General features: G+C 46.9%; 1 protein-coding gene across 1 annotated transcript in view; it reads right to left on the bottom strand.

Annotated features, from left to right (window-relative positions):
- Positions 1-25,700, bottom strand: part of LOC149444095 (myotubularin-related protein 13-like) — a 355,643-nt gene that overhangs the window by 59,638 nt on the left and 270,305 nt on the right. Inside the window, exons 5-6 of the mRNA XM_089654946.1 lie at positions 21,929-22,039; positions 11,205-11,310 (exon numbers count right to left, since the gene is read on the bottom strand). Of these exons, the coding sequence (XP_089511072.1) occupies positions 11,205-11,310; positions 21,929-22,039 (217 nt within the window). The remainder of the gene's footprint in view (positions 1-11,204; positions 11,311-21,928; positions 22,040-25,700) is intronic.

Genomic DNA, 25,700 nt, shown 5'->3' with positions numbered 1-25,700 from the left:
CTCTCTGCCAATCGCTCCACTGGCCTCCACGCCATGTCCTCCACCCCTCTCTGCCAATCCCTCCACTGACCTCCACTCAGTGTCCTCCACCCCTCTCTGCCAATCGCTCCACTGGCCTCCACGCCATGTCCTCCACCCCTCTCTGCCAATCCCTCCACTGGCCTCCACCTCTCTCTGCCAATCCCTCCACTGGCTTCCACTCAGTGTCCTCCACCCCTCTCTGCCAATCCCTCCACTGACCTCCACTCAGTGTCCTCCACCCCTCTCTGCCAATCGCTCCACTGGCCTCCACGCCATGTCCTCCACCCCTCTCTGCCAATCCCTCCACTGGCCTCCACCTCTCTCTGCCAATCCCTCCACTGGCTTCCACTCAGTGTCCTCCACCCCTCTCTGCCAATCCATCAGCTGACCTCCACTCAGTGTCCTCCACCCCTTTTTGCCAATCCCTCCACTGACCTCCACTCCTCTCTGCCAATCCCTCCACTGGCATCCACTCAGTGTCCTCCACCCCGTCTGCCAATCCCTCCACTGGCTTCCCATTACCCAACGGATAAAATTCAAAACATTAACAATAACGTATAAAGCCATTTATAACTCTGCCCCAAATTACATCACCGATCTTGTCTCCAAATATCACCCAAACCATCCTCTCCGCTTTTCCCACGACCTCCTGCTCTTTAGCTCCTTTGTCTCCTCCTCCCATGCTCACCTCCAGGACTTCTCCAGAGCTTCCCCCATTCTCCGGAACTCTCTACCCCAATTTATCAGACTATCACCTACTCTGCTCACTTTTAGGCGATCTCTGAAAACCTATCTCTTCATGGAAGCCTATCCTGCCCTCAGCTAAGAATGGAATCTTCTATTCCTCCTACCAGTCCATCCCCCACAGTTATTACCTTTTGTACCACTAGCCCCTCCCTCTTAGATTGTAAGCTCCCAGGATCAGGGCCCTCCTAACCCTCTTGTATTGAACTGTATTGTTGCTGTATTGTCTCCTGTTATAATGTAAAGCGCTGAGCAAACTGTTGGCGCCATAAATCCTGTATAATAATAATAATAATAATCAGATTACCCAATAATTAGGTTGATGTTTTTACTGAGTTACATCAGAAAGTTCAGTTGCATTGACACGTTTTAAGGATGGCTCCCATTTGTTAGGGTCAGTTCAGTTCAGATTACAACTGGAATTGCCATCCAATTTACAACACAATTTAAATCTGACCTCCAGCCTCCCTTCAGTCCTGAACAGTTGTACCGGCTCCTCTACTGTATTGAAAGGGCTTACTCTGATGTCACTGCACACTGTGAGCTTCTCACCATGTGCATTAGAAGCTGCAGAAAGTCAGATAGAGCTCCGCCTCTTTTCCTGGCTGGAGGACATCCAACATCATCTAGCACTTTCCTCCCCCGCCTGACTGTCCCTGGCCTGCCCTTTTCATTCATTGGAATTCATGTCATTCAGTAATGGAGGCACAGCATCACATGTGGGTGTTACCTTGGGCGGTCTGCATGCAAATACAGCCTGCCTAGGAATGCCCACTCCTCCAGATGGACACCCACCCACCATGCCATTTTAAAATTTGCATAACTTCCCCTGAAGCCAGCCCACTGCTTGCATCAGGGCTGAGGGCTCTTGAGGGATATGCTGAGGTGGGGTGCTGTGATGTTTTCAGGAGGGTGTGTATTTGTCTGCATTACATAGAGAAGCTCAGAGACCCAGTGGCATCACTGGATCCAAAATTCTTAATGGAAATGGAAAGGTTTTATTTAAAAATTTCAATGCATGCTAATGAGGGAGAAGGGAGGAACCAGGAAGGCCTGGTTGCTCTGTTTTGGGGACAATGTTTTTCCTGTGGTGACAATGCTGGACGTGGTCAACGTAAAGTGTTACTAAACCCACAACAGTACAATCAGTCTGTAGATGCAGTAAAGCATGCTTGTTATACTCACCCTGCCACCTAAGGGGTTAATCCTCCACACAGAGTAAAAAGGCTGTTTGATCCTGTCTTCTCTGATCCTCCCCTTCTACTGTCTCCAATCCATCTGTTGATAGTAGAGCTTTGGGGGAAAGCTGCCCATGCTCAGTTTGGTATCTATTGCTAGAGATTTTTTTTTTCTTTCTTGGGAGGGTGCATGTGATCAGCACAGGGCCAGTTAGCACTGTCCAGACAGAGAGTCAGGGGTCATGCAGCCTTATAGAACAGTCAGTGGAGAATGAAAACTCCTCCTACAAGCTTTAACCAGTGCTCTGCTGGACAATGATAGAAGTCAAAAGACTGTTATATACTGCTGATGAGAAAAGGTATTTAACAGTTTGTATTTACTAAAATAATTGCATTTCCATGTTGTGTGTACTGTGGGAGACCAGATATAGTGAATGCGGGGTCCGGGGAGAGCGGATATAGTGAATGCAGGGTCCGGGGAGAGCGGATATAGTGAATGCAGGGTCCGGGGAGAGCGGATATAGTGAATGCAGGGTCCGGGGAGAGCGGATATACTGAATGCGGGGTCCAGGGAGAGCGGATATACTGAATGCGGGGTCCGGGGAGAGCAGATATAGTGAATGCAGGGTCCGGGGAGAGCAGATAAAGTGAATGCAGGGTCCGGGGAGAGCGGATATAGTGAATGCGGGGTCCAGGGAGAGCGGATATAGTGAATGCAGGGTCCGGGGAGAGCGGATATAGTGAATGCAGGGTCCAGGGAGAGCGGATATAGTGAATGCAGAGTCCGGGGAGAGCAGATATAGTGAATGCAGGGTCCAGGGAGAGCGGATATAATGAATGCAGGGTCCAGGGGGGCCGGATATAGTGAATGCGGGGTCTGGGGAGAGCAGATATAGTGAATGCAGGGTCCGGGGAGAGCGGATATAGTGAATGCAGGGTCCGGGGAGAGCGGATAAAGTGAATGCAGGGTCCGGGGAGAGCGGATATAGTGAATGCGGGGTCCAGGGAGAGCTGATATAGTGAATGCAGGGTCTGGGGAGACCGGATATAGTGAATGCAGCATCCGGCGAGACCGGATATAGTGAATGCGGGGTCCGAGGAGAGCGGATATAGTGAATGCAGGGCCCGAGGAGAGCGGATATAGTGAATGCAGGGTCCGGGGAGAGCGGATATAGTGAATGCAGGGTCCAGGGAGAGCGGATATAGTGAATGCAGAGTCCGGGGAGAGCAGATATAGTGAATGCGGGGTCCGGGGAGACCGGATATAGTGAATGCGGGGTCCGGGGAGAGCAGATATAGTGAATGCAGGGTCCGGGGAGAGCGGATATAGTGAATGCAGGGTCCGGGGAGAGAGGATAAAGTGAATGCAGGGTCCGGGGAGAGCGGATATAGTGAATGCAGGGTCCGGGGAGAGCGGATATAGTGAATGCAGGGTCCGGGGAGAGAGGATAAAGTGAATGCAGGGTCCAGGGAGAGCGGATATAATGAATGCGGGGTCCGGGGAGACCGGATATAGTGAATGCGGGGTCCGGGGAGAGCAGATATAGTGAATGCAGGGTCCGGGGAGAGCGGATATAGTGAATGCAGGGTCCGGGGAGAGAGGATAAAGTGAATGCAGGGTCAAGGGAGAGCGGATATAGTGAATGCGGGGTCCAGGGAGAGCGGATATAGTGAATGCAGGGTCTGGGGAGACCGGATATAGTGAATGCAGCATCCGGTGAGACCGGATATAGTGAATGCGGGATACGAGGAGAGCGGATATAGTGAATGCAGGGCCCGAAGAGAGCGGATATAGTGAATGCAGGGCCCGAAGAGAGCGGATATAGTGAATGCAGGGCCCGAGGAGAGCGGATATAGTGAATGCGGGGTCCGAGGAGAGCGGATATAGTGAATGCAGGGCAGACAGCTATCCTGAGAGTCAGCAGGAGCCTAAAGATTACACCTGTGATCTGCTGATCGCGGGTGCAATGATCTGCAGGTTCCTTAGCAAAAAATAGATTCACATTTTTTTTTACCTGAAAAAAAATGTGCATTTATTTATTTTTTTTCAAAAGGCGAACTTTGCCTTTAAGACAGCTGAAGTTATATGCAAATCTTAAGTTTGCCTGCAAAATCTGCTCTTGACCCCTTCACCTCCTACCTCATGAGTCTTCATATCAGCGAATGTTATATGAGGACCAGTAGGGGGTCAAGTAGTGGTATCACCTTCAACCTCTAGAACATAAACAGCTAAGATTTGCTCGTAACTTCAACTGTCAATGGCTTTAAGTGTACAACCAGGGGCGGACTGACAATTCATGGGGCCCCCGGGCAATAGGGGATCATGGGGCTCCTGTGTCCTTGCCCAAACTCAAAAAAGCCTATGAAAAAGGTACCAGAGGCATCTCATGGGGCCCCCTACTGACCCTGGGCCCTCGGGCAGTGCCTGAGTTTCCAAATGGTCAGTCCGCCCCTGTGTGCAACTCATTTTGACATCCAGTTTTTTTTTCCTTCTACCAAAGATAACACGTCCTCATGCAGTACTTTTTTTTTAAAAAAATGGCCCATGCCTGCCTTTTTACATTCAACAAGGTGCAATCCACCTTCATCCTGAGAGAGGTGTGTCTGCAGAACATCAGCGGTCAGAAACAAACCGATGAACGGCATGGTGCAAAAGGGTGACCAAAAAAAGGCCAAAGGTCAGCACTATTTTTCCCAGGTGTCACCTGGCCAACAGACTTGAACCCTCGCCCTGGTTTGGCTATGGCAGACAACAGCTAATGTTAATAAAAATGGATGGAGAACATTTCATTTCACAGCGATTGGTGATATTATGGATTGGTCTTCAGTCCGTGAAATTGCTTTAATTGCAGCACATTAACAAAAGAGAACAAGATATTCTAAGAGGTTAATGAGGTCCCTCCTGCAAAGTCATGTTCCTGTACCGGCGTGATGGCGCACCGCCAGCTCTAATGACCACAGCACCCTGATAATGGACCGCATGCAGGCAGGATATTATCTGCTCCTGGACTTATAAATCAATACACAGGTTGTCTCTCCAGAACGCGATGAATCCACATAGCTTCAAATTATTACAGCTGTGAACCCGGGCCGGCTTCCTCGGAGCTGCATGAGCGGGCATAGAGATGAAAGAAATCCTATTCTGATAAATGTTTTTCTGAGGCTAATCTTCTCCCGGATTCTGCGGGGTGCAAGACATGAAGACATCTCCAATCTCTTTATTTGGGCCCACTTATACGGGTCATGAAATGTTATTAGTGTGAAAGAAACAACGTGTCATTCATCTACCAGACTTTACTAATTATCACAAGTTTTTCCATCCGAAATCATAACAAAATGAGATCTGCTCACAGCGTTCATCCAAAGTTTAACTGACACTCCGACACCGAGTTTATATCATCTGAACCTTACTAACCGTTCCATATCTGTCATCCCTCTCTGCCAATCCCTCCGCTGGCCTCCACTCAGTGTCCTCCACCCCTCTCTGCCAATCCCTCCGCTGGCCTCCATCCCTCTCTGCCCTCCATCCCTCTCTGCCAATCCCTCCACTGGCCTCCATCCCTCTCTGCCAATCCCTCCACTGGCCTCCATTCAGTGTCCTCCATCCCTCTCTACCAATCCCTCCACTGGCCTCCATTCAGTATCCTCCACCCCTCTCTACCAATCCCTCCACTGACCTCCACTCAGTGTCCTCCACCCCTCTCTGCCAATCCCTCCACTGGCCTCCATTCAGTATCCTCCACCCCTCTCTGCCAATCCCTCCACTGGCCTCCATTCAGTGTCCTCCACCCCTCTCTGCCAATCCCTCCACTGACCTCCATTCAGTGTCCTCCACCCCTCTCTGCCAATCCCTCCACTGGCCTCTACTCAGTGTCCTCCATCCCTCTCTGCCAATCCCTCCACTGGCTTCCCATTGCCCAACGGATAAAATTCAAAACATTAACAATAACATATAAAGCCATTTATAACTCTGCCTCAAATTACATCACCGATCTTGTCTCCAAATATCACCCAAACCTTACTCTCCACTCCTCGCACGACCTCCTGCTCTCTAGCTCCTTTGTCTCCTCCTCCCATGCGAGTCTCCAGGACTTCTCCAGAGCTTCCCCCATCCTCTGGAACTCTCTACCCCAATTTATCAGACTATCGCCTACTCTGCTCAATTTTAGGCAATCTCTGAAAACCTATCTCTTCAGGGAAGCCTATCCTGCCCTTAGCTAATACTGGAATCTTCTACCCCTCCTACCAGTCCATCCCCCACAGTTACTATCTTTTGTACCACCAACCCCACCATCTTAGATTGTAAGCTCCCAGGATCAGGGCCCTCCTATCCCCCTTGTATTGAACTGTATTGTTGCTGTATTGTCTCCCGTTATATTGTAAAGCGCTGAGCAAACTGTTGGCGCCATAAATCCTGTATAATAATAATAATAATAATAATAATAACATGTGCAGGACTAGAACTGAGATCTTTCTAGACTCTAGATCTGTCTAGTTACTTCTCTGTGTATCTGTTTCTATCTTTTTATTATCTATTTAAAATGTTATTAAAGCTTTGTGGGTTTTTTTGTTTTTTTTAAATAGCATAGTTATACTTACCTGCTCTGTGCAATGGTTTTGCACACACCTGCCCCAATCCTCTTCTTTTCAGGTTCTGCGACGGCGCTCTTGGCTCCTCCCCCTCAAGCAGTGCCCCAGAGAAAGCTGCGTGCTCACTCCCGAGCTGCTGCTCTATGCGTATAAAAGATACATAAAGCCGTGGCTCGCCCCCCCCCCCTCCTGTCTCAGCCAATGAGAAGGGAGAGTCCCCAGACAGCCGAGGCTTTCATGCACATCGCTGAATTGGAGGAGGCTCAGGTAAGGATTGGGGGGGGGGGGGGTATAGAAGGTAAAAAAAAACCTTGAGCCTTTACAACCACTTGACCCATATCTGCCTAACCCTTATCCATTCATGTCATATCCATTTATGTTCATTTTTAAGTTGGTCATCAGATGAAAAAGAAAGGCCCAGCAATGATATAACAAGACGGATCGTCATTACAAATCCAAGTGAAATATTGATATGAATTTCAAAAAAGGCGATACCTTCTAACCTTTGTGCAAATTTATGTTGGCTCTATAAAAGCACCTTCCCATAAGTGTCATCCCTGACAATGCACTGACAGCCAGACTGGCCAGGTCACATCCAAGGTAGGAAAACATTTAAGAGCATGCCGGCAGTTTTGCGATTGCTCGACGCTCAGATGTAAAGTGAAGGCAGATTTTCACTGAGATTTCTGTTGTCCCGTAGAGGCCGGTATTTCGCCGCGAGGCATGCTTCAAAATCAGAAAAAGGAATTCTCCTTATTTATCACTTATTATTATTATACAGGATTTATATCGTGCCAACAGTTTGCTCAGCGCTTTACAATATAACGGGAGACAATACAGCAACAATACAGTTCAATACAAGAGGGATAGGAGGGCCCTGATCCTGGGAGCTTTCAATCTAGGAGGGAGGGGCTAGTGGTACAAAAGGTAGTAACTGTGGGGGACGGACTGGTAGGAGGAATAGAAGATTCCATTATTAGCTGAGGGCAGGATAGGCTTCCCTGAAGAGAGGTTTTCAGAGATTGCCTAAAAGTGAGCAGAGTAGGCGATAGTCTGAAAAACTGGGGTAGAGAGTTCCAGAGGATGGGGGAAGCTCTGGAGAAGTCCTGAAGACGAGCATGGGAGGAGGAGACGAGGGAGCTAGAGAACAGGAGGTCGTGCGAGGAGCGGAGAGTACAGTTTGGGTGATATTTGGAGACAAGATCGGTGATGTAATTTGGGGCGGAGTTATAAATGGCTTTATATGTTATTGGTAATGTTTTGAATTTTATCTGTTGGCATTTTTGGAATTTTATCTGAGGGATTGGCAGAGAGGGATGGAGGACACTGAGTGGAAGCCAGTGGAGGGATTGGCAGAGAGGGGTGGAGGACACTGAATGGAGATCAGTGGAGGGATTGGCAGAGAGGGGTGGAGGACACTGAATGGAGGCCAGTGGAGGGATTGGCAGAGAGGGGTGGAGGACACTGAATGGAGGCCAGTGGAGGGATTGGCAGAGAGGGGTGGAGGACACTGAGTGGAGGCCAGTGGAGGGATTGGAAGAGAGGGGTGGAGGACACTGAATGGAGATCAGTGGAGGGATTGGCAGAGAGGGGTGGAGGACACTGAATGGAGGCCAGTAGAGGGATTGGCAGAGAGGGGTGGAGGACACTGAATGGAGGCCAGTGGAGGGATTGGCAGAGAGGGGTGGAGGACACTGAGTGGAAGCCAGTGGAGGGATTGGCAGAGAGGGGTAGAGGACACTGAATGGAGGCCAGTGGAGGGATTGGCACAGAGGGGTGGAGGACACTGAGTGGAAGCCAGTGGAGGTATTGGCAGATATGGAATGGTTAGTAAGGTTTGTTGCAGCGTCTTAACACCAGCAGAGTAATAAAGAGAACCATATAAAAGGTACAGTCTATAAATTGGAGCACTGTGTAGAAAATGAAGACTCTGCTGCTAATTACTCTTCCAGTATATACTACATTGTATACAGAACATCTATGGTATATACCGAGGGTCAGCAATGGGTAGGTCGTAATCTACCAGTAGATCACTGACAGGTGACTGGTAGATCACGATCTGGGCTTGCTGACCCGCCATCCCAGAGCATCAGAGTGCAATGCAGAGGGACTACTTGTAAAGTTGGAGCAAGAGCCGCATAAGTCGATGCCTCCTCTGTAGTGCCGGCTCCTGTCCCATGTGGAGTGACACCAGCTGCACTCCACCTCTTATCCCGGCTGGTGGTTTCCAGAGTAGTGCCAGCAGCAGAAAAGAAGAGATCTTCAGGTCAGTGTGAAGCAATACACCGGGCACAATAGTATAGGACTGCTTTCACACGCAGCATGTAATAGAAGTCTATGTCAAAGCACATCAAACCCACAGGAAAGCTGCAGGTACACTGCACTGCTGTCAGCACCTGTGGTAGTGATCCCTTGTAGATACTCAACTTGGGGTTCCCCAAGGCACAGAGTCTAAGCCCCAGCCTGCTTCTTCACCAGAGTCCCTGATGGTGGGGATGGACTTGCAGCAAGCTGGGACCAGGTCGCAGCCCCCAGGTACGCCCAGCTGAGGATAAGGAGACCGCTCGCGGGAGCAGAGTACAATGGGAGGAGACAACCGGAAATCCGATAGACTAGCCGAGGTCAGGACAGGCGGAAACCAAGCAGTGTCAGAGAATGCAGCCGAGGTCAGTACACAAGTAGTCAATGCAGGATACAGGCATTAACAACACACAGGAGCTCAGACAACTAGGAAGTAGCTCAGGCAAAGTGGCCTAGACTGAGTAGGTCTTATATAGGCAGGCAAACAAGGAGGCGGACCAGGAAGTGATGTAAAGGAAGGAAATAAAACCCAGAGAACAGCAGACGACGCCCATAGGTGAGCACAGACAAACACACGTGAAAGGGATCAGGAACAGCACTGCAGCAAGGAGGTGAGAACACAAACCAGAAACTGCAGGCTGACTTGTGACAACTGCACCCGTGGTGTGGGTAAACTGAAACTCATCAGTGTGAAAGCAGCCATTTATATTTGCAGTTGGGGAGGTGGTAACACCCCATAGTTAAGACTTTTTTTATTTTATCACCCCATCAGCTGCAGTGACCATGTACACATGTCGTAACTGCAAGTTATACGCCCTGGTGGGTGTAGCACCTGCCAAGCATGACCCATTCGAGTAAATGAGGCCACTCTGCAAGTGCCCTGCAACCTTGTGCAGTACAGCAAAAAAGGAGTTAAAGCAGGCAGCGTTGTGCTGCTTTCTTACCGCCCGCTTTAACCCCTTGGACCCCGCAGAAGCATGAAGTTTTGGGAAGCTTGCAGGGTGACCCGGAGCAAGACACAAATCAAATACGTTACGGCTGCTGCTCAGCAGCCTTACAGGCGCTCATGGAGTTACGCAATCCCGGTTGCTGTACTGAATATCTATAGTAAACACAACCCCTCACCCTACCCCCCCCCCACCCCCATTTACTGGAAGCCACCTTTCCAACACACGGTATGTCCCAGGAGTGTATTGAGAAATAAAAGTCAGATATTCTTCCTAATAAAGCAAGGAATGCTGGTAAATCAGGATTATGTCAGGAGTCCAGCTCCATGTTTAGCTGATAAATGGTTTTAGTAATAAGATCCCACACATAGACGTTTGCTCAGCCCGCTGGGATTCATATACAAGAACAGAGGCGGGAAAATGGATGCGCAGTTTGAGCAAACAGGGAGCTAAAAATATCAAGACAATCACAGGGACTTAGTGGTTTGCACTTCTGCTCTGAAAAGTTGCGGTCTTCGGTTCAAATCGTGGCAAGTACACTATCTGCATGGAGTTTGCATGCTCTCCCCGTGCCTGCACAGGTTTCTTCCAGTTACTCTGTTTTCCTCCCACACTCCAAAGACATGCTGGTAGGATAACTGGTACCTGTCTAAATTGGATCCAATATGTGCGAGATAGGGACCGTAGACTATATGCTTTTTGAGGGCAGGGACTGCTGTGAATGCACTGTATGAAAAGCGCTGCGGCAATTGTCAGCACTATGTGAACTCCTGTAATTAAAAAAAAAAAAAAAAAACAGTGGATTTCCTGATGGTGACAACAGCGGGCCATGCCTGTGTTATGTGTGTTGAAACGGCTACTTGTAGTCTCCATCTGAAGCCCCTGTGACAGGGTGACAACACAAGAGCACAATTAGGAGACATGGACAGAGTGTTGTCATCCTATAACAGGAAGTGCCTGAACAAAGATCTTTATGGCAGGATATGAGGGACAGGATGGAGTCTACAGTGGGTGTGTTTGAGAACCCCTCTTCTGTATTACAAACACGAGTTCTCATATCACCAGATGGCTGACAATTAGCGATGAGCTCAGGGGGATTTAGACACGAATCCAAACCCACACGAGCTATCCTGCTGGGAAGCTTCCAAAGTGGACAGCCAATCATAGGTGGCAGAAGCAAGCCCCATCCCTCAGCCACACGTATATAAAGAGACATGTGTTCGTGAGGCTGCAGGGTGATTGGCTGTCCACTCTCACAGCTTCCTCGTTGGGTAGCACAGACGGGTTTGGACTGGTGTACGAACACTCCTGAGCTCCTCCCTAATTGTCAGTTATTTGGTGATATGAGAACACCTATTTGTAATGCAGGAGAAGGATTCTCAAACACACCTACCTGCAATCTACATTTTCACAATTCACCTACCTAACTGCTGGAAGAGGAGGGCGACACTGGTTCCCGTCACTGGCAGGCTTTCGTACAGAGGGGTCTGGATCAGCTGGCGGTCTCCTGCACCCAACGAAAAGAGTTTCTGCAAAGAAAACATTGGCAATTGTCACTTGTAGAGCTCTAAGTGGGCATAAAGGGTATTTAACAACTTTTCTGTGTAAGTATAAAATTCCACTCAGGATGAAAAAAAATCACCAGTAACATTTCATGTCAGGTTAAAGAAGAACTAAGCTCTGGAAGCTATACCCAAAAACAGGCAAGCAGAAGGCAACAGACTAGTCACCAATATAGCCTGTGGTCACCCTGTAGAGTCCCTCTGTGGAGGCTGACATCTTGGTAGAGGCAGGGCTTTGCTTCCTCAAGTCAGAGCCTTCAGCATTGAGCAGCACAGTAGTGACACCCTAAATCTCGCTGAAAATCTCCTGAGACTGCCTCAGTCTTGCCATCTTGGAGGCACTTTAAAGCAGCCTTTCATAACCTTTTATCCCCATAAGAACACTTGAAATAATTTTCAGGACTCGGGGAACCCCTGCTAAAATGTAAATCAATTGCTCCCAGTACATTAGTGTGGGAGAGAGGTACCTTCTTACTTTGGATGTCAGTACAAAAAGGGCCTCCCTACACTGACGAACAGTAACAGAAGAACCCCTTACATTTGAGGTCTACAGAGAAAGAACCCCCTTACACTGGGAACCTGCAAAAGAAGGCCCCTCCTTACAATAGCCAGAAGTAAAAGAAGCTCCATACACTGGGCACCAGTGAGAGAAGACCCATTTACACTGGTCATCAGTGGAAAAAAAAGACAATGGCTCCTTTTATCTTGGCCCCAGATAAAAGAAGGCTATCTCCCTACATTGGCCACCAGTGAGAAAAGATTCATGTTACAATGGCCACCAGTGAGAAGACCCACCTTACAAAGGCCAGTAGTGAAAGAAGACACCCCATACAATGGCCACCAGTGAGAAGACCCCACGTTACAAAGGCCAGTAGTGAAAGAAGACACCCCATACAATGGCCACCAGTGAGAAGACCCACCTTACAAAGGCCAGTAGTGAAAGAAGACACCCCATACAATGGCCACCAGTGAGAAGACCCACCTTACAAAGGCCAGTAGTGAAAGAAGACACCCCATACAATGGCCACCAGTGAGAAGACCCACCTTACAAAGGCCAGTAGTGAAAGAAGACACCCCATACAATGGCCACCAGTGAGAAGACCCACCTTACAAAAGCCAGTAGTGAAAGAAGACACCCCATACAATGGCCACCAGTGAGAAGACCCACCTTACAAAAGCCAGTAGTGAAAGAAGACACCCCATACAATGGCCACCAGTGAGAAGACCCACCTTACAAAAGCCAGTAGTGAAAGAAGACACCCCATACAATGGCCACCAGTGAAAGAAGGCCCCCTTACAAGGGCCCACCTTATGTTGGTGTTTAGAAGGAGATTCTACCAGGCGTGTTGCAGCGGGAAAATCTCCCCCACTCGTCCCCTGATAGCTAACAAGATCATTGGTGTCAGTGAAAAATAGAGTCATTGGTTCCTCTTTGCTGCCTTCACCAAATTAGCTTTGGAACTACAGTATACATGCACCATCAGGTGGGAGATCAATATGCAGCAACTGAAGGAACCCTTAGCAACCTCTGAAGGAACCCTTAGGAACCTCTGAAGGAACCCTAGGAACCTCTGAAGGAACCCTGGTTGAGAAAGTATGCTTTACACGATGTGTAAATCTATATCGACTGGTGGTTCTTATTTACGGAGTATGAGAAATGACAGCTGTGTCCATAAGTCAATATAACTGACTATGAAACATGAAAATATGAGAGTATTTAATTGAGAAAGCAGAAGAGGACAGTAAATTTTGGTAACCTGGATGTCGGTGAAGTACGAGTCCAATGTACAGGATCATTACTCACTGTGTACAGTTATTACACACCTCGCTGCACTTTATTATACCCTGCAGATCTGCAAGAAGGAGAACCACGTGAACGCAGACTTACTCGTAAGAATAATAAACAAATTCTAGCCTATTCGCTAGTCCGAATCCGAGTTCCGAGTCTGGAATGAATGATAAATACCACTTACAGCCAAACGGATGAAGAAACACGTTTATAGGAATCATTTTTTCCTGCCAAAAAAACCTAATAAGCAGAGCTGTGACCTACCCCACCCCACAATGCTACATGACTGCATAGGGTGGCAGACTGTGCAACTGGCAAATCTCATGCCTGCTATTGGGACTTATTCGTCAATGTAAAAAGATTTCTTGTTGAATTAATTTTTTTTACCAGAATTAGAGATATAGCAAATGTGTAATGTGTGAAACTGCAAAAACTACAAATCAATCCAACAATCTGTGTTAAAGGGAACCCTTGCATAAAATGCTACTGGCCCAGCTGTTTCTGGCTTTAATACTTTCTGATCTACAATAATATGTATTTTTTAAAATGCTGTCAGAATACCAAGAAGTAGGCTCAGTTCTGTTAGAACGCTTACAACACCAAGTAGGAGGGGGCTCAGTCCTGCCAGAACACAAACAACAAGATCCAGTCCTGTTCCAACACCAAGAAGGAAGTTGATCCTGCCAGAACACCAACAACAAGACCCAGTCCTGTTCCAACACCAAGAAGGAAGTTCAGACCTGCCAGAACACCAACAACAAGACCCAGTCCTGCTACAACACCAAGAAGGACGTTCAGTCCCACCAGAACATGAACAACAAGACCCAGTCCTGCTCCAACACCAAGAAGGAAGTTCAGTCCTACCACAACACAGGCAACAAGACCCAGTCCTGTTACAACACCAAGAAGGAAGTTCAGTCCTACCCGAACACGAACAACAAAACCCAGTCCTGTTCCAACACCAAGAAGGAAGTTCAGTCCTATCACAACACAGGCAACAAGACCCAGTCCTGTTCCAACACCAAGAAGGAAGTTCAGTCCTGCCAGAACACCAACAAGACCCAGTCCTGTTCCAACACCAAGAAGGAAGTTCAGTCCTACCAGAACACCACAAACAAGACCCAGTCCTGTTCCAACACCAAGAAGGAAGTTTAGTTCTGCCAGAACACCAACAAGACCCAGTCCTGTTCCAACACCAAGAAGGAAGTTCAGTCCTACCAGAACACCACCAACAAGACCCAGTTCTGTTCCAACACCAAGAAGGAAGTTCAGTCCTGCCAGAAAACCAACAAGACCCAGTCCTGCTCCAACACTGAGGCGGCTCAGTCCTGTCAGCAAGACCCGTTCAGCCCCATCACCAACCAAGGGGCTCAGACTTGTCTGAAAACTAACAAGGCCCAGTCCTGCTTTAACACCAAGGAAGAGGTTCAGTCCTGTCTCAACACCAAGGCTCAGTATTGCTATTGGTATTACTATTTCTTCCACTGATACCAATGTTAAGGCACTATTCCTCCCATTAGTATAAATGATGGGGCACTATTCCTCCCATTAGTATAAATGATGGGGAACTATTCCTCCCATTAGTATAAATGATGGGGAACTATTCCTCCCACTGATACCAACAATAGGGTGCAATTTCTTCCACTGATACCAATGATGGGTCACTATTTCTCCTGATACCAATAATGGGGCTACCACTCCTCCCCCTACCAACCACCAACCCTGAGGCCATGTTTATTCTCAGTGATGCAGGGCATGGAACATTTTGTACCCCCACTGGCTTGATTCCCCCTAACTCTCCCCCCCCCCCCAAACGTCTAAAGGACATCAAACTGGCCCTTTGTTTGAGAAGTTTTTAGACCCTTGACCTAAAACACTGAATGTGGAAATGAGGTGAAGAGTGAGATGGGAAGAGAAAGAAGCAGAAGGCGGCAAGGTAAATACTGACAGACCAGCAGAAGCTACAACACAGAGGATGACACAGCAAGTAAATGAGAAGATATTAGATTACAGAGCAATACATGGGAATGTGATCTTCCCCGTCCAGCTCAGGCTGTAATAACCAACCACTAATCAAATTCAAATAAACTTTATTGGCTCTCGTACAGGTTCACACTTCAACAAGTACATATTTATTTATGGGCTGTGAAATATTGCTGGCAGTGCACGGAGCACATCCACGTGTACAGTAACAAGCAGAAACCCTGATTCAGACAATGACTCCGCTCTGACAGGGAGGCAGAATTCTGGTTAAAGTGGGAACCAGTAAAATCGATAAATACATCCTGTTGATGCTTTCTTCACCTTCCAGCAAAGCCAAAGTATAGACTATACTAAGACGTATGGAGTACCTGTCCTCTCACACTTCTACAAATACTTACAGTGAACAAGGACTTTGCCTGTAGTAGGGGAAGTAGCAGAGCATGAAAACTGACGCGTTGAAAATGAGCGTTTATTTCACAGATTACTATTCTAGCCAATGAAATGAACGGCCAAATACTTCACAGGCCTGACTGCACCTAAACACGCCTAAAATTTTTTGAAAAATGCAGCTTCAGGCGAGGTTTTACCGCTACTTTTCTCCTGTCAGTAGAAAAGCATTCAGAAGAGCAGAGTGTGCAGGAGACCTAATAGCTATAAAGAATAAATCAGGAAAAACACAGCATAAAAGCAAAAAAGAGAACGAGACAAGCTGATTTTGACAAAAATTTTTGGCACTGCCCCCCTGATCCAAAACTTTTGGTCAGAGGTAGTTCTTTGTATTACTGAAGTTCTCACTGTGGCTGTTTGCCTACTGGTTCTGCTGGAAGGGGTGGACCCCACAAATGCCCATTGAACACTATTGAATATCCTACTGTTTTTTGCACACAAACCCATCATTTTTTGTACTGGAAGAAATCCGTAGCCCACACGATGGCGTATTGGAAAGGCCTAGTTGATTCAATGATCCACTACTATTAGGTCATGTACACGTCCCGAAGCTGTGGGGAGAAAATTGATTGGCTCTGAGAAAGAGGTTGTGGCCTCGAAACGCGTTAGCAAGTTGGTCATCCAGGGTTCCATCGTATGGATATCGTATGTACTCTCCAGCGCCTCAGGATATGCACAGCCAAAAGGGAAGCCAAGGGTACCAGGACAGCGACAACCAAAGGAAATGTTCCAGGGGTGCAGCCCTCCTCAGGACGGGGAAATCAGCCACTGGATAGAGAGAAAACAGGTGGTGCACACACCTAGTGCATTATCCAAGGTTTATTGTAGGAATGAAATAATAAAAACATACTCACAGACGAAGCATGTATCTAAAAAGCATAGAAAAATGACAATGGCCACAACGGCGGGCAAGGTGTTCTCACTGTCAGTGCGGTCAAATTACTGACGCGTTTCGGGGACGAATCCCTTTCCTCAGAGCTGATGACCAACCTCTGATGCTGATGTATGGACAGAAAGAGCCTCGCTGTTGTGGCCATTGTCATTTTTCTATGCTTTTTAGATACATGCTTCGTCTGTGAGTATGTTTTTATTATTTCATTCCTACAATAAACCTTGGATAATGCACTAGGTGTGTGCGCCACCTGTTCCATCGTATGGACTCAGATGCTGCTTGGATATATTATCTTGTTCGGTGTGATATGCCTGTGTTTTTATGTTCATTGTGAGTATAATACTTACCTTGTTTTTTCAACAAATATTTTAAACAATAATGCACTAGATCTGTGCGCCCTTTTTGTTTTTCTATTTGCATCCATTGAATATCCTACGGTTTTATGCACACAAACCCATCATTTTTTGTACTGGAAGAAATCAGTAGCCTACACGATGGCGTATTGGAAAGGCCTAGTTCATTCAATGATCCCCTATTAGGTCATGTACAAGTCCCGGAGCTGCGGGGAGAAAATTGATAAGGTATGGCAGGCCGGGCTGTCCACTACCTCAGGACAGGCGCCGTCAGGTTTGGGCGCATGCGCAGTAGCATCCCCAAGCCGCTGACTAGCTCCAGCAGCTTCATGGCTGTCAGCTGGTGACGGAGGAATGGATCCCGTTATCCATACTGCCCGGATCGCACAGCGGCCATTGGAAGTGGTTGGACTGATGTGAATGTACAATATATATGTAAAGCGCGGCGTAAATTGTAGGCGCTATATAAGTACTTGAAATAAATAATAAATAGATTTTTATGGTTGGTTTTAATAAACTGGATTACACTAGGGCGGCCGTGCGCTTTTCTTTCTTTGTGTTGTTGCAATAACTCAAGATGAAAATATCTGTAAAAAAAAAAAAAAGCACACAGGAGGCCAAAAATGCTTAGTGCATTACCAAAGGTTTATTATGAAACAGCCAAATTCATACTCACAAAGATGAAAAATACACCAAATTCCTTGGAGTCAGTCCCTCGAAACATCACCTAGTCAGCATTTTAGTGCATCGGGTCGGGCCATGTGTGATCCCTACTGTATCGTGATTTGGTGTACTGCAACGTGCATATATTCTTCATCTTTTGTGAGAATGAATTTGGCAGTTTTTATCATAATAAACCTTTGGCAATGTACTAGGCGTTTGCGCCCTCCCATGTGCTTCTTTTACGGTTATCGCTCAGATTACCTCATCTGAGGAGGGCTGCACTGACGAGCCATAGAAGGAGTTCTGCATATGATGGCCCGCGTAGTATTAGGACTTGATGGCAGTATTCTAAGCGTTGGAGAAGTTTAGTGTGTTACTGTGCTTAAAGCGGAGCTCCACCCAAAAGGGGAAGTTCGGCTTTAAGGACTGCTCCCCATTACGGATTGGCACCTTTGGGGGGCGGGTACCCGAATTGACAGGTACCTGCTCCCACTTCCGGTCCGATCGCCTAGGCAAAACGGAAGGTGCCCTCCCTCCCTGTAGTCTTTTGGGACACGTGACATGAAGCGCAGAGCTACTCGCGCATGCGCAGTGGGTACCCGGCTGTGAAGCCTCAAGCTATCACAGCCTAGTGCCCACACTAAAGATGCCGGCCTCCTGGAATACAGGACGGCCAGTGAAACGGGCTGCGGGGGACACACCACGTGACCGAGGGACAGGTAAGTGGCTGTTTTTTTTAAAAGTCAGCAGCTACAGTTTTTGTAGCTGCTGACTTTGATTTTTTGACAAGGTGAGTGGAACTCCGCTTTAAGATGAAGATATATCTGATGAAAGGTCCATTTTAAAAAAGTCAGCAGGTAAACTAACTGAGCAGACCCCACTCATAACTGAAATATTAGTTTTTGGTGTAAAAAATATACTGGAATGTATAAATATATACAAGACGACATTTGATCCACAATAATTTGGTAAACTTCAAAGTAACAGATGAATGAAGACAAACTCAGTACAGCCATGTTTCTGAGGACAAGGACAGATAAGAATCTGATGAGCGTGCCAAAGAAAACAAAATACAAATCCCATCAAGGTAATGATGAGAGGCTCAGTGGAGGTGAGAGGGAAGTCTTGTGAACGGGTGAAGGAAGCTCACTGAATGGAAAAAAGGTCAAAAATAGAATGAGGAAGGTCTACTGCTTGGTGAACTCAGATCACCCCGTTCATCAGCCATGTGCAGAGTGTGAATCAAAGGTTTAAGGGACATCCCACTCAGTCATGACAATTCTGCCATTGGTGGACAAACCCTACTGGCTGAGAGGCTCCAACTGTCTTGGCTTTAACTCTAACCACCAGCCTCCCTTCAGTCTTGCACAGGTGTACCAGCTCCTCCCCTTCAGTCTTGCACGGGTGTACCGGCTCCTCCCCTTCAGTCTTGCACGGGTGTACCGGCTCCTCCCCTTCAGTCTTGCACGGGTGTACCGGCTCCTCCCCTTCTGTCTTGCACAGGTGTACCGGCTCCTCCCCTTCAGTCTTGCACAGGTGTACCAGCCCCTCCCCTTTAGTCTTGCACAGGTGTACCAGCTCCTCCCCTTCAGTCTTGCTCAGGCGTACCGGCTCCTCCCCTTCAGTCTTGCACAGGCGTACCGGCTCCTCCTCTTCAGTCTTGCACAGGCGTACCGGCTTCTCCTCTTCAGTCATGCACAGGCGTACCGGCTCCTCCTCTTCAGTCATGCACAGACGTACCGGCTCCTCTTCTTCAGTCTTGCACAGATGTACCGGCTCCTCCCCTTCAGTCTTGCACGGGTGTACCGGCTCCTCCCCTTCAGTTTTGCATGGGTGTAGCGGCTCCTCCCCTTCAGTCTTGCACGGGGTGTAGCGGCTCCTCCCCTTCAGTCTTACACAGGTGAAGTGGCTCCTCCCCTTCAGTCTTGCACAGGTGTACCGGCTCCTCCCCTTCAGTCTTGCACAGTTGTACCGGCTGCTCTCCTGGACTGAAATGGCTGACTCTGATTTCACTGCACACTGTGAGTTTTTCACAATGTGCATTAGAAGCTGCAGCAAGTCAGATATAGCCTGCCTCATTTCTTAGCCAGACATCCAGCATCAACGGTCTCTGGACGCCCTTTCGTTCATTGGATTTCAGTTCTTTCAATCAAGGAGACTCAGCATCACATGTAAGTATTTCTTGGCTGGAGAAGCTCCAGCATCATCTAGCACATTTCTCCCAAGTCTGACTGTGCCTAGTTGACCTCTTTCAATCATGGAAGCTCAGCATCACATTCATGCAAATGTAGTCTGCCTAGGAATGCCCACTCCCCCAGACATTTTGATATTTGCATAACTCCTCCCAAGACCCAGCCCACAGCTTGCAATAAGGCTGAGGGCTCTTGAGAGGAGTACTGAAGCAGGGTGCTGGGATGTTTTCAGGAAGCCATGTACAGCACCCTCCCACCAGCCATGACCAGCTTGCATTGCATAGAGAAATTATGATCTTGGGATGAGTGACCCAAAGAACAAAGTCATAAATTGCAAGTTAAAACATATAAAAATACAGTACAGCTCTTCCTTACAATAATTATAAACCTAAATATCAAAAATAAAGATAGAATTCTGCGGTGAACATTAATCAATGCTAGTGAACATTCATCAACTGAAACCGAAAAGTCTCTAAATAGTGATTTCTTCAACTTATTATTATTATTATTATTATACAGTATTTATAAAGCGCCAATAGTTCGCTCAGCGCTGTACATTGCAAAGGGGAACAGAACATGTGACAGAACAATACCAATACAATGCAAAACATGAGGGGATCGAGGGCCCTGCTCTTACGAGCTTACAATCTAGGAACTTGAATGAAACTCAAAACACTTCATATCTTCTTACATCTTAATCTTCCACCATGAATCACCAGATGTCACCATGACTCACCCTCACCTGGCGTATCTGACCTCACATTATGTTCGGTCTAAAACCGCATGTGTCCCTGGAAGTGGACATAAACTGGCAGGTTTCCCCCGCGTTTGGGCTCTTCCTCCAGAGATCAACACTCCCTTGATCTCTCCTCCTCCACTCAGTGTATATAATAAAAAAATATAGGAAACACAATAGTGCTTTATCCTTAAAAAACACTTTGCTTTATTAAAACATAAAAGTGGCCACTCACACTTTGAAGGTGCTACATCACACACCAGATATACATACAGTTAGTCTGGCTGAAAAAAAGACAAAAGTCCATCCAGTTCAACCATAGAAAAAAAAAAGTTATAATCCTATACCCACAGTTGATCCAGAGGAAGGCAAAAAAAAAACAACAAAGCACGATCCAATTTGCTCCTGCTGGGAAAAAAATTCCTTCCTGATCCCCCGAGAGGCAAGGACACAGGGGCCCCATGATCCCCTATTGCCCAGGGGCCCCATGAGTTGTCAGTCCGCCCCTGTTACACAGTTAGTCTGGCTGAAAAAAGACAAAAGTCTATCCAGTTCAATCATAAAAAAACAGTTATAATCCTACACTCACAATTGATCCAGAGGAAGGCAAAAAACCCAGCAAAGCACGATCCAATTTGCTCCTGCTGTGAAAAAAAATTCCTTCCTGATCCCCCGAGAGGCAATCGGATATTCCCTGGATCACCTTTACCTATAAATGTTATATCCAGTTATATTCTGTGTATCCAAGAAAGAATCCAGGACTTTCCTACAGCAATCCACTGAGCTGGCCAGAACCAACTCTTGAGGGAGTCTATTCCATATTTTCACAGCTCTCACTGTGAAGAAACCTTTCCGTGTTTGGAGATTAAATTTATTTTCCTCCAGACGTAGAGTATTGTGCTTTAAAAACAAACAGTGTTGTAAGACAGGAATACAGAGAAAATCCTTCACTCACCTGCTCTGACCATCAATGGATCAGTGTGTAGAAAGCGTCATGACGTTATCAAGACCCTCCCCTACGCGTTGCGCCACAGGATCACGTGGCTTCCTCAGGCCTGTGGCGCAATGTGTAGGGCCAGATGAACGGGGTGATCTGAGTTCACCAAGCAGTAGACTTGCCTCAGTCTATATTTAACCTTGGCTCCATTCAGTGAGATTCCTTCACCCATTCACAAGACTTCCCTCTCACCTCCACTGAGCCTCTCATCATTACCTTGATGGGGTTTTTATTTTGTTTTCTTTGGCATGCTCTTCAGATTCTTATCTGTCATATCTGTACACAGGGTCACGCGGCTTCCTCAGGCCTGTGGCACAATGCATAGGGGATGCACATGTTATGAGTATGTGGCTAGTGTGAGCTGCTTTTGGTAGTATTTAGTATTTTTTATTGGTATAGCACATTTATTGCTTGTGAGGTTCTTTTTGATTATATTTGCATAAATTGCAAGTTGCTATTCATGCATAATGGAGAACCTGGGTTAATAAACCTCTACAAAGTGTAATACTCTGCATGAGACAACAGCTCCTTACCTGGGAACCCCCGGCAGACGGAATGATACATGTGAGCAGATTAGCGACCAGATTTTCCAGAGAGACATTAAGATTGTCCACGTAGACTGTGTAGATGAGTCCTAGGCAGGCCTGAAAATGAGACAGAGGATACATTGGAATTAATCAGGAGAATGCGGATTACATTGTATTAAGAACAAAGGACACCACTTCCTCTTGTAGAGTGAAAGGATGCAGTGGTGTCACCTTCCCGTCTCCGACTGCTGACTGGAAAATAAAGGAGCAGCAGAACACCAATGAGGTCTTATGCACACTGAGTGTTTATTCCAAATGCGTCAGAATCCAGCCCAGGGGCAGACTGACAACTCATGGGGCCCCCGGGCAATAGGGGATCATGGGGCCCGTGTCCTTGCCCAAACTTAAAAAAGGTACCAGTGGCATCTCATGGGGCCCCCTACTGACCCTGGGCCCTCGGGGAGTGCCTGAGTTTCCAAATGGTCAGTTCGCCCCTGATCAAGCCTTTAGGTGCGGGTGGAAAACATGGGAGCACAGTCCAGACCTGCTGCTGACAGCCTGTTAAACTCTCTGACAGCTGATGAGGCTGGATGATGTACTCAGTGGTACTAATCTTTGGGGCATTATGCGCCAGAAACAAATACCAGCTATGACTTGCAGAAGAATGATGCAACTTGTAGTCCTGCGGCTCTCAGGATGCCTACCCCTGGTCTAGGGGGTATACAAATGTAGATTTACTTATTTAATCTTCTGTTCTACTAGACCTGTGATCGCAGCATCATCTCCCCCATTCTCCAAAGGTCTTGATGACATCAGGAGCAATTCAGGGTTCGTAGCTTTGCACTGGACATGATGACACAGAGGGACAGTCCACCGTCGAAGCATGGGGGAGCACCATCTGACACTTGTGATGACCTCAGGGTAAATAGCTCTACACCGAGTCCACTATATGAACCACTGATGTATTTATACATGGAGATCATATCCCCCCTTATGTATTATACATGGAGATCATATCCCCCTTATGTATTATACATGGAGATCATATCCCCCCCTTATGTATTATACATGGTGATCATATCCCCCCTTATGTATTATACATGGAGATCATATCCCCCCTTATGTATTATACATGGAGATCATATCCCCCCTTATGTATTATACATGGAGATCATATCCCCCCTTATGTATTATACATGGAGATCATATCCCCCCTTATGTATTATACATTGTGATCATATCCCCCCCTTATGTATTATACATGGTGATCATATCCCCCCCTTATGTATTATACATGGAGATCATATCCCCCCCCCCCCCTTATGTATTATATATGGAGATCATATCCCCCCTTAATCTCCTCTTCTCAAGAGAGAATAAATTCAGTTCCTCTAATCTTTCCTCATAGCTGATCTCCTCCATGCCTCTTATCAGTTTGGTTGCCCTTCTCTGTACTTTCTCCAGTTCCCCAATGTTCTTTTTGTGAATTGGTGCCCAAAACTGAATTGCATATTCCAGATGAAGTCTTACTAATGATTTGTACCGGGGGGATAATATGATATCTTTCTCTCTGGAGTCTATACCTCTCCTAATACAAGAGAGGATTTTGCTTGCTTTAGAAACCGCAGCTTGGCATTGCATGCCATTGCATGCCATTATTAAGCTTGTGATCTACCAGAACCCTTAGATCCTTCTCCACCATTGTCCCCCCCAGATCCTTCTCCACCACTGTCCCCCCCAGATCCTTCTGCACCATTTGTTTATCATTCCTTGCCTATTGTGTTTTTTTTTTTTTTTGCAGTTGCTCCAGTGCCCTCCTTTTTTGTCCCTGGGTATGTTTAAGGTGCTAATGTAAGATGTTGTCATTTTTTAATGGTACTGGGTATAGGGGGAACTGTTTTTGGTTTGCGGTAATATGTCCAATAAAGACTGTTACATTTTACTGGTTTAAACCACAGTTTTTGTCCTCTTCTGGGACCTCTTTTCTTTGGTGAATCTCTTGTCACATATTGTATTCTTGGTTAAGGTGCGAATGCCCTTTACAAATTTCTTTTCAGTTACTGTACCTGGACTGCTCATTTTGTCCAGGGGCACAAGCAAAAGCTATACTTACCTGACATTTCAATCCTCTGGAAAACAGTGCTCCCCCATGTCTAGCGATGGACTGTTCCTCATGTCCAGAGACGGTTAATGGGTGTGATGATGTCAGGAATAGTCCATTCACAAGACCACTAGCGCACGTGCGGGGTGGAATCGGGGATCAGGAGCAGCGGAGACCAGTCTTGCCCTCCAAGGAGAAGTATATATTTGGGATAAATTTATCTCCGCTTTGCAATCCGCAAGACAAAAAAAGCAGTTAACCCATGCAGTGCGGGCACAGCCCCACTGCATGGGAAAATAAAACTTTTCCCATAGTTCTTCTTTAAAGTCCCATAATTTGTTAGTAGATTTTCCAGTATTCCAGAAACTATTTTCCATATACTTTTTTAGATCATCAGTAAAAAAGTTAACAATGGGAGAAGCTGTGCCCAAAATGAGACAACAGCCTGCCAATGCTGGATGTCGCATTGTTTTTAAACTAGTCAAGAGCTGACATGGGTCAGCTCACATGTGCTCCCCAAAAACACATGGGGTCACATGTGCTCCCCAAAAACATTTGTATGGCACATCTGGCCTGCCTGGCGATCCCACAACGCACCTGAGCACCTGTCAGTTCGAACGATCATAACACATGGACCGAGCACCTGTTCTAAACCGCATACAGCCACTGCGAGCCAACGAGCGCGGAACGCCATGGAGGAGTCTGCAAACTTGCTCAGGGAAACGCTAAATAATAGGAAAGTGATCCATCTATTTGCGTACTCTCTGGTCACTCAAAAGTGCAGATCGAAAACAGATGGCTGAGCGCAAGAGCGCTGTGATAAAAAGTGACAGAGAAGAGAAAGACCAGATGTGAGGGAGTTGAAGGGAAAATCCACTATTGTCAGAATGTAATACAACATATATAATTGCTATAGGAGCCATTCTGTAATTTAATATCATTAAAATTATTTTTCCATTTCATTCGGCGGCAAGATACGATCTTTTTGCAATGACAAAAAAATGTTTTAATTATCCTACTTGCAATCAATGTAAACAATATTTGGCGGGCTGTCTCAGAATGATGCTCCTGTAACAAGCGCAATGCCTGTGTAGGATATGTGCACAGAGCTTGGGGTCAAATTATTGACCGCCTGTTGCAAAGGATGTGGCATTCCCCGCAAAACATCTTTAACGGCACTAAACGTTTTTCCATGGATGACATCCCAACCAAGAGTGCTCCCCATTAAAAGCATATGGGGGGCTTTATTATAATGATGGCAGACAGTCTTGTGCATCATTTATTTTGAACAGTAAGAACACCAAAGTTTACCTAGAGCCGTGGTTCTCAACCGCCAGGCTGTAACCTGCTGCTGGGCCACGGACTCCCTCCTCTTGGGTCTCCAGCCGGCTGCAGAGTTGCTTAACCTCCAACAGTACCTCCCAACCTCCCATTGTGCTGCTGGGCCACCATGGATGACATACCAACCAAGAGTGCTCCCCATTAAAAGCATATGGGGGACTTTATTGTAGTGAAGGCAGACTGTCATTTATTTTGAACAGTAAGAACACCAAAGTTTACCTAGAGCCATGGTTCTCAACCGCCGGGCTGTAACTTGCCGTTGGGCCATCAATTCCCTCCTCTTGGGTCTCCAACCGGCTGCAGATTTAATGCTTAACCCTTTGAGGACCGTAAGAT

The sequence above is a fragment of the Staurois parvus genome, unplaced genomic scaffold (assembly GCF_062004578.1).
Source record: "Staurois parvus isolate SC_StPar_1 unplaced genomic scaffold, SC_StPar_1.0 ptg000817l, whole genome shotgun sequence".
Taxonomy (NCBI): Eukaryota; Metazoa; Chordata; class Amphibia; order Anura; family Ranidae; genus Staurois; species Staurois parvus.
Note: the sequence above shows the minus strand (reverse complement) of the source record. Positions and strands in the feature narration are given on the sequence as shown.